Source organism: Excalfactoria chinensis, chromosome 3 (genome assembly GCF_039878825.1).
Source record: "Excalfactoria chinensis isolate bCotChi1 chromosome 3, bCotChi1.hap2, whole genome shotgun sequence".
In the NCBI taxonomy this organism is placed as follows: domain Eukaryota; kingdom Metazoa; phylum Chordata; class Aves; order Galliformes; family Phasianidae; genus Excalfactoria; species Excalfactoria chinensis.
Window position 1 is genome coordinate 48,301,988 of NC_092827.1, and position 11,921 is coordinate 48,313,908.

The 11,921-nt window shown below is 42.2% G+C and overlaps 1 protein-coding gene across 1 annotated transcript; it reads right to left on the reverse strand.

Moving 5' to 3' along the window:
- Positions 1-1,268: 1,268 nt before the first annotated feature.
- Positions 1,269-10,473, reverse strand: HDDC2 (HD domain containing 2). The gene is made up of 6 exons (XM_072332530.1): positions 10,344-10,473; positions 9,839-9,960; positions 8,629-8,731; positions 6,314-6,382; positions 2,490-2,628; positions 1,269-1,407 (listed from the first exon to the last, which is right to left on the reverse strand). Exons 1-6 carry the CDS (start codon positions 10,404-10,406, stop codon positions 1,313-1,315), a joined length of 591 nt encoding a protein of 196 aa, XP_072188631.1. The 5' UTR covers positions 10,407-10,473; the 3' UTR covers positions 1,269-1,312.
- Between the last annotated feature and the right edge of the window lie 1,448 nt (positions 10,474-11,921).

Consider the following 11,921-nt stretch of genomic DNA (forward strand, 5'->3'; position numbering starts at 1 on the left):
ATATCCCCTTTTCTCTGTCCCTCCGTTAACATAAACTATCTGTAACTATCCCTCGTCTTGGTTTCTGTGGAGTCCTTTCCCTTTCGGTAGTGAGACATTCCCTTTCCTTTATTGCAGGGCCCTTTTTACCCTTCACACTCAGCTAACTTACCTGCCTTGAAAGGGGATTACAATTTAGTTCTATGCTGTCTCACTTGACATGAAGCTGAAGCTAGGTAGAAAAGCTAGCTCCAAGTCTCCACTATAACTTTTCCAAGTGCAAACTTTCATTATCTGGTAATTGGGGCATCACCTTAAACACCAGCTGTGTTCCTGATGCAACAGTTAGTTAATAACACATACATTCACATTCTCTGGGTATTTAACACCACTACAGTTCTACATGATAGCCATCAAACCATAGAATGGTTTGAGTTGGAAGGGACATGAAAGACAACTAGTTCAAACCCCCTGCTATAGGCAAGGTCCCTCTAGACCAGGTTGTATAGTTCGGCATCATTATCTCCATTAGTAACTCAATTGTAACAGAAACCTGAAAGGCTTGAACAAGGGAAGATGGATTTTACACTGTAGTACAGGCATTTGCATTGGACTGCACAATCTCCAAAGGTCCCTTCCAACCTTAACTATTCTTTAGTTATCAATTACCTCTGCAAGTGTCTGTAAGGTTACCAGTTTGATATGAGGCGTAAGGCATACAGGTTTAACATAACCTCAGCACCACTCCTTGATACTTCAAATCAACAGTATAAAAGCTGTACGAAACAATGAATGTATTTGGGATATGTAATTGGAGTACCATAGTTTTGTCCATCGTGAATTCTTCAGGACCATGTACTTATAAAAAAAGAACAAACCTCAACAAATCTCATCTCTGGAAGCTTAGTCCTGCTTCCATGTAGCACAGTGAACAGCTACAAACCCATCCGATACAATTATGTGCTTAAATCCACACACACACTTAAGACATCACAGGACTAACTACCTGTTCTAGTCAGTGCATGACATGAACACAATTGTTTGCCATCAGGTAAGTTCTGAACTTACCTGAACTTTGCCAGTGGAGAGACTATTTGTGAGACTACATCCATGTAAGCTGATCAGAACAACAACAAAACCCTTCATTCTAAATATTTGGTCCTTAACACAATCTCTGAACTTTTCACCAATACAAGCAAGTCCCAAGATTTTCTGGGGTGAAGGCACAGAAAAAAAGATCTGCTGCCAGGATTAGCACTGATGTGTGAGAGAAAAAACACCACACAACGTAAAACAAAAATATTTTAATATAGCTACAGTGCTCAGGAACACCTCAGGAATGTGGATGACACGTAGCAGCTATTTTTTTATTCCTTTCTGTGTTAATCATAGACACAAGCTGGAGTATTTCTGGGTGAACAAACTTTCCTGCAAAGCAAAAGAAAGAAAAAGATAATTAATGCCTTTGGTTTGTTTTGTGCATATGAAAGGCTGGCAATGAGAGGCCAGAAGCACCTAATGAATTCCTACTTATTGTTTTAAGACTGTATTCCCATGTCATTCCAAACATGGAATAACTATTACAACTAGTTATAAGTTCTTTGGAGGAGAAATGCCTGTATCAGTATTTTTGCTATGTTAAGACACTTAGGAGCTGAAAAAAGGATGCATCTTGACTAGGACAATCCAATGCTGCAAATCCTGCTGCAGGAAACCATTCCAATTACAAGAGCACTTACTTAGGGAATATTCCCTAAGCTCTGCTGAGACAGTAGCTTATAGTTTAAGTTACTGAAGCGACAAAGAGGCCCCTTAGAAAATGAAGCATTTTAGCTCCCCTGATGCTGAAATGACAGTATTTTTCAGAGAACTCATTATTTCCCTGAGGAGTCACCCAAGGACTCGTCAGGGTCACTGCCTTTGGCAATCACTGGTTCTCTCCATATGCTTGTCTGTTTGATTTTTTCCACAACAAAATGAGTTGGAGTCAGTCTTCTCTTGGTGTTCAAATCCCTTGCTAAAACCATGCCAACAGCTATTTTACCTGTATTTCCTTCTAATTTTCATGAGAAGCAGTAGGATAAAAGGCAGTACTACTGCACCTAGAACTCTCACTGAGCTGGTTCTCACAAATGTAACTTCACTAGTTCGTGAAACACTAAGAAAATAGGAGCACCAGGGAAGACTGAAGCTTCTTTTATACTCCTCTAGTGAGACAGGGAGATCCTTAAACATGTACTAGTGTAATGAAAACAGAGCCTCTCTCCAAGACCGAAGTGATGCAAAGAGAACTTAACATACATGAGATTCTGGTTCAATACGTACAGATAAACAAAAGTTATTTGAACACTGCAGTGTTTTCCCCAAAATACTTAAGATTAGTAAAATAACTAATCCTGAATTGTTCTACATGGAGAAAAAAAAGACAATTTGCATAGTTCATTTAGCAGAGGGAAAGAAAAATCTACAACCAGGGAAGCACAAAAAGCTCACACACACAAATGCCGTACCAGCAGTTGAATCATAAAAATCCTGCAGTCTGCCAGGAGTGTTTTCCAGCTCTTCGTACTCAAGCGCCTGCAGTATCATCTCACACTGATCCAACTGTTTGACAAACTTGGCTTCCGCGGTACACTGGTTTTCATATTCCTAAATTGATTTGCAGTTGTCAGGAAAAAAAAAAGCAACATTATTCTGAAATAAGAGTATTAGAAACTCTTCACCGATCTAGGATTTCTCATTAGTACAATATTCATGACAATTAACTCTTCCACTCTCTTTTCAAGAAGGCTACTCAGAGAAAACACTTCGATTCATGCTGAATTTCTATTAAATCTAACAGGATTTAAGGGCAAGAATTCTTCTGCATGATTCAACTTAAATATGTACCAAAGTGCTTTGCTGAATCAGGGAGGATAATAGAGACAGCCCTATCGGACAAAGAATTACATGAGTAGATTCCACTAAACAACATCTTCTATATAAAGATTTTTTCAGTTGACTAAGGGTATGAATTAACCACGGTGTGTGTCTATGCATTACCATTGCTTATTTCTAATGCCTATTTTACACTTTTCTTCACCATTTGGTATTTTCATAAGGAGTTGTTCTTTATGTTTTTCCTGTCACTTCCCCTTAATCTCTTTGGTCTAATCTGCCTGAGCTGTTGTCTTTATCTCGCTCCTTGGAGATGGAGAAGGGACTAATTTATGGGCTTCCTTCCCTTCAGACTTTAAGGCCTTTAATATCTCTGCTATCTTTATCCTCTCTCCATTCACTGTCAGTATATATTTGTGAGTCATTCACATTTCTAGGCAACTGGAACAATTTTGCTGTCATCTGCTCCAGTGATGATTGCAGATAGGTTCACCTGTCTTTCCTAAATCTACTGCACTGAATTTGATCTCTCATCAATTGGCTTTCTCCTGGCTTCAAAGCCAACTGCAGAAAAAGGTTTCTTTCTAAGAATCACAGAATCATTAAGGTTGGAAAAGTTCTCTAAAATCATCCAGTCCAAGTGTCCACTGACTACCAATACTGCCTGCTAAACCATAGTCCTAAGAATCAGATCTTCGTGTCTCTTGAACACCTCCATGGATGGTGACTCCACCACCACCCTGGGCAGCCCATTCTGCCCAAGTTTGCAGCATCTTGGCACCCACAACAGCTCTGACCCATTCCCCATTGCCATCACCAATGATCAGAACAGAGGCTCCAGCCCACATCATGCCCAGCTGTGCTTTCAGATGCACACAGTCAGCTGTGCACAGTAGGCCCATGAACCAGAGCAGTGCAACTGCTAGAAGGGGGTTTTTCCTACTGACAAAAGAACACAGCAGGATGTTTTCATCACCTTGAGATAAGCCATAAAGATCGTAAACTACTATATGAATCCAGCGCGTCATAAATTTGTATAAAATCATAAATTTGTTTCTATAGCGAGAAAAAGAGATAGGAATAAACAGATTAACAATAACCTCATCTTGCCTCTTAAGACAACCATAGCTATCATTCAGTGGCAAGATCCTGGTTTGTGATCCCTGTGCAGTCAAGCTCAGTTAATGAATGTGATGTGGTCATTTGCTTCTCTGGCATGCTGCTAGGAGCCCGTTTGCTTTTAAAACTTATTGCTTTACATCTGAAACTCAAAAATCCAGATTTTGATAGCCATATTTGATTCATTCACTACTCGAACTTACACGGCGTGTTACATTTTCAATATCATTTTGATCACTATTTTAAATCATCAGTTTCATCCACCAAACAATGTTGCTCTATGTTGTTTATTCTATTCCTCCTTCCAAGCTGATCTTAGCCTTGTGTTTTAAACTGTTTAAATACAGCAGGTTATTTTCCTAAACCTACTTATTTCTGTCCTTTTGTGGCTTTTTTTGGCTGCTGAAAAGAACAACTTTTTTTGGCAGCATTACAAACGACAGCTTCAGGAGAAAGAGAACTATGGCTGTTCGCTTGCAAAACTGTCCCACATCCAGCAATTATCTGGGAGCAAAACCTGCTACTGATCTTTGTGTCACGCAGCCCACCAGGTCTTATTCATACCTCAGCTTCCATTAACCTCAAGAAACTTCAGCTATTACACATGAGACTATGCACAGTGCTTAAATAAACACTTATTTTTTTTCTTCCCCACAGGTGTTTTAGAATGCAGAATAATAGCATACTTTGGAAAAGAGTAACAGGTCTTTCAAGCACTGCAGCCTGGCTGTTGAAGTGACTCTTGTGATTTTGCTCTTGAAAATAAAGAGCAGGACAGAGCTAAGTGTGCCAACTCGTTTACTTCAGTGTTTTCTCAAACACACTCTGAATCCAACCAAGAACTGAAAATATACCGGAGGTATCTCTTTTTACTGCTTCCCCCATCACCCTACAGACATGAGGGCTGTTCACCAAGGCAGCACAAAGCAGCGCTCCTCCCATGGCTGAAAGGATGTAGGGGCAGAGCTGAGGGCTGAGCAGTTCAGAAGAGCACGGGATAAGAGTCTCAGCAGATCTTGTCCCAGCCACTGTTCAAATCTGGGTTGCAGCTTTCTTCACTCACTAAAAAACCAAAGCAAACCCAGCAGCTCTGGTTACCTGAGAGCAGCATATCACAACCCGTGACCACAAGCTGCCTTTTTTGCTTTTCTTTTTAAAAAGCACCTAGTTTTTCCACTTAAAATAAGACAAAAAATCTAATGTGCACATGTGGTCCCTCCTATGTTACCCTCACTGTTATGTAGGTTACACTCACGCTGCCACACTGGAGACAGAACACCAATAAATTATCCTGAAGGTAGAGAACAAAAGATCGATGGCACGTACATGTTAAATTATGGTTACCGAGAACGGTAGAAAGCCAAAAGGCTGAAGAACTGACTGCAGACTGAACCAGCTCCTATACAGTCAGAAGCCTAAAGCAATGGAAAATAATAAGCAAATGGAATCCTCTAAGACTAAGCTTATCCATCATGTTATAATAGCTTTCTAAAGAAGGAACCAGTGTTTACTAAATAAACTCACAGAATTTATTTTCTAGATCTCCTTGTGCTGAGTTATGCCTTCTGCTTCAAAGGGTAACACTGGAAACACTACCCTGTTGCCCATCTTACCAAGTAACTACAGGAGAAACAAAACAAGGCTCTAACCAAGTGCAGAAACTAACTGTTGATACCTAGTATTTAAATATAGTCTAAGAGGACAAGTAAGAGTGCCAGCATGAAATACAGTTTCTGGTTACAGAGGCCAAGAGACCTAAGCCTGTTTGCAACACCATTCTTTTGGTCGTACTTTGCATTTATGTTTAAACAAGAAGTTAGTGCTAAATACTTAGTTTAATGGGCTGTACAGTAAAGAAACGGAAGCCACATAAATTATTACTTGCATAAAAAGCATGAAGTATGCCACAACAGTCAGTAGCCATTGTCTTTTCCAGTATTAAAAGATCATGAGCTGAAAACAGCCAGATGTCAACAAGCAGTTTAATGCATTGTTAAAAAAATAAAACAAAAAAACCCAGATTTCTATCCAAGAATGCTGGATGCAGCAGACAAAAGTAGATAAACCCTTCCTTCAGCTGTACAAACCAAGCACTGGTCAGGTTCATCTCGAACTGAGAGCCCAGAGGCAGAAGCTATTACTCTATTAAGTTCTTGGGTTCCTTTTTTAGAAGGAATTCATTGGTGACGTTGATTCACACTGCCAGCTTCATCTCCAAAGCAAGTTTATCTACCTTTCTTGAGATCAAAGAAGAGATGACGCAGTTTCATAAGTAAACAGAAAGAGGCTAACAGGTTACTCTCAATTTTGTTAAAGGATTAAAAGAATGCAAACTTACCTCCCAGAGTTCATAGATTTCTTTTCTGAGGTCCTCTGATAAAAGCTGGGTCAGTTGTCGCATAGCAGCCTGAAAAATAGAGCCAGAATACCTTTTTATCATCTGTTTTGATTAATTAATTACCTGTTACTAAGTCTGTAGAAGCATACAGTACTTAATATACTTAGAAGTGCGTATGTACATGAAAGCCACCAGAGGAATGGGAGACCATTTGGTAGAGGTTCTTTTCTGAGACTGCTTAAGTGAATATAAAAACAAAACAATCTAAAAGTTCATTCAGTATGTTAAAGATACTTCAGAAGTCCAAAAAGATGCCCAGAACGGAACAGGCAAGTCACATACCAAAACCTGCTATCAATTACCAGCTCTGCCTTCCAGGTTTAACAAGTACAGGCAACATTTGAACTTAGCTATAGGCACGGTTCATCAAGAGTTTCAAAATACAGACTCCTAGTGCTGACAAGCAACAGGTACAGAACCACAAGAGTTGGAAGGGACCGCTAGAGGTCTCAAGTCTAAAGCCCCTGCTAAAGCAGGCACCATACAACAGGTCACACAGGTAGGCATCCAGACAGATCTTGAGTATCTCCAAAGAAGGAGATCCACAGTTGCCCCAGGCAGCTTCTTCCATTGCTCTGTCACCCCCACTGGAAATAAGTTCTTCCACATATTTATGTGGAATTTTTTGTGTTCCAGTTTTTGGCCATTGCTCCCTGCCCTATCACTACACACCACTAAGAAGAATCTGGCCACATCCAATTGCCTCCCATGCTTTAGATATTTATTAACATCAATCAGATCCCCTCTCTATGCTGAACAGACACAGGTCTGCTGAAGGCCTTTCCTTGTACAGAAGATGCTCCAGGCCCTTTATCATATTTGTCACCCTCACCCAAACTCCAAACTCGCAGCTAGCACATTTCCCCTAGTAGGGATGAGGACAGCTACCTATTGTCAGGTAGGTGATATAACATAAGCCTTTTGATAACCCACCTAATGCTCTGCAGGAATAAAGCACAGTGCTGCCAGATTGAGATACCATCTGTTCGGCAATAAAAATTGTGGTAGAAGGTTTAACACAGAATCAAACCAGTGGTATAATCAAGTAAACAAATTGTTCTGCATGCTCTTTGTGTTCTCTCAGCTAACCAGTCTCACGTCTGAGCAATTTCAACAATCTTCTTAGTAACACTTAGGACTGCTGCAGCAACAATCAACATCACAGGCAAAGACAAAGGTTTTATACCATGATTGTTACTCCACTTGAAATAAAGGATGCAGCACACAATATGGCTGAGCTGATTCAGCTGCTCCCCAACACTGCAATGCCTAACCCTTGGTGGAACTAGGAAATTAAGGCACAAAAGCAGACCAACTTTAGAACCAGTATAGTGAAAAATGAATGTTCAACAAGCAAATTGATAATCACAGAGTCACAGAATTGTAGGGTTGGAAGGGACCTCCAGAGACCATCGAGTCCAACCCCCCCATAATTCAGGTCTGTTTAATGCTTCATCCTGTTTACCACTGAATCAACAGAAAAGAACTAATTGAGTTAAATGAAAGCAGCAGATGCAAATACTGAAGAAAAAATGAAACAAATTCAGACATCAAGTCATCTTTTCAGTGCCTAAATACAATCTGATCATGGGTGATAAAGCAACCTTTGGAGGCTTCAGGGAAAGAGATTTTGTTGTTGTTCAAGGTAAGAGCACACTATAGAAAGTACACTGAAGAGAATTAACAAAACTACAGTCTCTTAAGATAGTACTTTAAGAATTCTGAATGCTGCTTTTATCTTTAAGTTCCGCTTCCTTAGCAAAAGGCTTACTCCTATAATTAGTCATAACCCCTCACTCCCAAGTTTTAAACAGGTAAGCATAAAAAAAAGAAATAAATCACTGCAACATTTCTTATGCTCTTTGAAGCATTAACTGTGGCCTCAAGGAATTCCAAGGCATCATGCTGCCCTCTAGCTGTGACTGAAAGAATAGTTTACACTTTATTCAACAGGCCAACAGTTTGGACATGTACAAGGCCAAAAATAAAAGGCTGGTCAATAGAGCTAACACAGGCTACCAAATCTCCAGCCACTGAAGGGATAAGTGAATACTATGAAGATTACTTCAAAAGTCTTCCTTAACCTCGGGAAGTTCCACATTAAAAAGAAGCGTTGAAAAACTTGATTGTTTGTAACAAGTTTGTGCAATGTCAGTTACAGCATTAGGTTGTTGAAAAGGTCTCTTCATTAGCAGCAGCGCATTTAAAACATGCCAAACACTTTGCAGATACATTTTCACAACTGATGTGCATACCTCTTCTCTCCTGTGTTTCTCCTCTTTTGAAACGTTGTCTGCAGGAGCAATGTCTCCAACAATGCATTCAGCCATATCATGAACCAAAGCTAATCGTATGCATCTGGCAAAAAACAAAGACAATAACTCAGTTTTCAGAATTTTAGGTTACGCGTTTTTATTCATAAAGTTAAGAGGATGCTCAATTTATTCCTTCATGTGTACAAGTACTCTTTTTAATTTTACATGGTATTTTTTACTACTTTGCTAAAGGAAGTGGATTCCACTTAGACATGCTTTAAGTTCCCAATTTCTACCTAATGCTACTTGTAAGTAGAGATTTAAGCATAAAGATTTCTTGTATAAGAGCATATCATTTGGAAGTAAGGTACTTCACCACAACATCTCTCAAAGCCAAGCATATAAAGCCAACTACATTACACACTTCCCATTATCCTCGTAACAGGGAGAATGTAATCTGATTGCAACCACTCCAGATTCAATCCATGCAACAAAACAAGCTCACAGCTAAATAGCTATGTCAACATATAACAGAACCCTCAAGAAAGTCTTCACTATTTTCATCAGCTCCTCAAGTGACACACCAAACATCACCCCAGACTGACAACTAATTCAGTACTGATGACGTTCTCTCTTCTACACTGTGTAACTGAAGAAGCTCCCAATTGCTACTGTTAACTCAGTCTGTCCAAACCCACACTGCATACATCCCCACCTCTGTTGTCCATGGCATCTAACTGCTTTTAACTGAATGCATTCAGCTTGCTTACTTTTGGCTTGAGTGACAGCCAGCTCAGAGACACAGCACTCCGATTTTAGTGACAAAAAGCTTTTGTCTCCTTCACCCCTCCTGGTAAAACAGCAACCTGCTCAGAGCATGAGGGAAGAAGATCATAGAATCACAGAATCATTAAGATTGGAAAAGATTGCTAAGATCATCAAGTCCAACCACCAACCCATCCTCACCATGCCCACTAACCATATCCCTCTCTGCCACATCCACACAGTCCTTCCATGCCTCCACAGACAGCAACTTAACCACCGCCCTGGGCAGCCTGTACCAATGCACTATCACTCTTTCGGAAATCTTTCCTAAAAGATGTGGAGAAAGCATTGCAAACACCTCCAGCATGCTCCAAACACTCCAAGCACGAGTTGTTCCAAGCACTGCACTCACAGCTCTGACAGCCACAACCTGAGGCAGCCTCACCTGTCCTTGTTAAGGCTTTTGTCTTCGGTCACCAAGGCCATCATTGCCATCCTGTACATATGATCTGACACGCTCTCTGGCTTCGCCACGTTCCTGTACACCCATCCTGTCCGCGGTACTCTCTGGGTGAAGACAGTAAGGCAGTCACTTAGATGTCACAACCTTAAGTTTTGAAGGGTCCCGCTTTAGAGGCGCCAGCAGACGCTCTGCTCACACATCTCCATGCTCCCGCAAAGCAGCGGCCGCCCCTGCTGTCCCCAGGTCTCTAGTCCGGGCACACCAGGCCGCCAGGCCCCAGAAGCAGGCCTCTGTTTTCGGCTGCACCCGCTAGGGCCCCGCATCAGCTCGGCCCGACGAGCTCGACTCCCAGCGAGTCACCCCAGCGGCCCTGTCCGGGCCCCGAGGCGCGCCCGCTGCTCCAGCACGGAGTCTCCTTCCCCTGCGCAGCCGCTCGAGCACCTCCTCTCCTTCCCCACGCACCCCGGCCGAGCGGCCCCGCACCCACCTTGAGCTGCCCCAGCAACCTCAGGAAGGGCAGCATGCCGCCCCCCGCAGGCCCCGCCGCCATGCCCGCCTGGCAGCCACCGCCCGCTTCCTCTCCTCCTCCCGGCCCGGCCTCCCGCCGTGTCACCGCAGTCAGGCCCGCCCCCAAAGCCAGACAGCGGCCTGGAGTAGGGACGGACCTGAAGTGCGGGCGGGGAGTCCATCAAATTGCGAAGCGCAGGGCTGGTGCAGGCTGCGGGCGCTGGAGTCAATGGGATACAAGCGGACATACCGCTCTCGTAACTCTGTTGCAAGGAAAGAATCGGGAATGAACTCTATAACCATGGGCTGCACAAGCTCTGCCAGTCAGCATGTTTTCTTCTGATTAAATTCTTCACGCTCCTACAGCAGTTCTTTGAACCTAAAAACTACCACAAAGGTGGAGAAGTAGAAACTGGGCTGCTATGGATAGAGACAACAGCAAAAACAAATTGCTGCTGAAGCCTTCTCTGCATAGCTCATAATTCAGTCAAAACTGATCACTTCTGGCCTTTACTTGTTGTTCCATTGCCTACTACCAGGAGGAGTTTAGTTCTGTGGTATTATAAGGTGAAAATAATACAAAGATGGTAATAATACAAAAAGGATGGTGATAACTAACCAAAAGGTTATCTATAGGAAAAACTCACCAGTATAGAAGCCTTCAGTCTGGCTGGAAAACAGAGGCAATCTTCACAGAGGAACAGTCTCAAAGAGATACTACCTTAGTGGTGGTCAGCCCTTAAATGAAGTCTAGAAGAGGTAGAGTCAAGCTCTGCCCCTTCTGGGAGCACAGCTGAATTACCCTCACTTGTGCTCCCACAGCTGACCCTACGCTTGCCTCAGCTGATTAATCAGAGGTTCAGGCTGTGATTACCAGTTTCCCATACAGGTACTTGTACACTCCTTCAGCTAGCTGTAGGCTGATACTCTGTGACCCCTTAAATTCTTATTAGACAGTACAGAACCAGCTCCTTCAGCCTGTTCATGATGTGATTTAGATCCTGGTCATCTTGGTAGACCTTCATATCTCTCGGACTGGGGAAGCACCAATCCAAATGCTACCAATGGAAGGGCTTATTCTGCCCTAAGAGCAGAGCCATGCATTTCTCCAGGAACTTCTTTAGGCTTTTATCAGCCTAATCCTTAAGTTTCTCAAAGGCCATCAGAACTGGAGCTCTACTGTTCAGTATGTCAGCCACCTACCTTAGCCTTATCTAAAAATAAGCTGAGGGTACATCCTGTCCACGTTGTTGATGATAATAAAGAACCACATAGGGCCTAGTATTCCCCCCAAACACCCCTAGCGAATTCAGCTTGTTGTAAGCCTTCAAGCAGATTATCAAGGATCAGTTGCTACCCACTGAGCCCAGCAGTCCAGACAGTTTTCCATTCATCTAATAGCTGTGTTCATGTTATATTTCCTCAGCATGAAAGTGAAAATGCTGTGGGAAAAGATTTCAACAGTTGTACTGAAGTCAAAATCTATTATATCCACTTCTTGCTCCTCCATGTAGCCAGCTATTTCATCATAGGATGTAATCAGGTTGGTGAAGTGTTA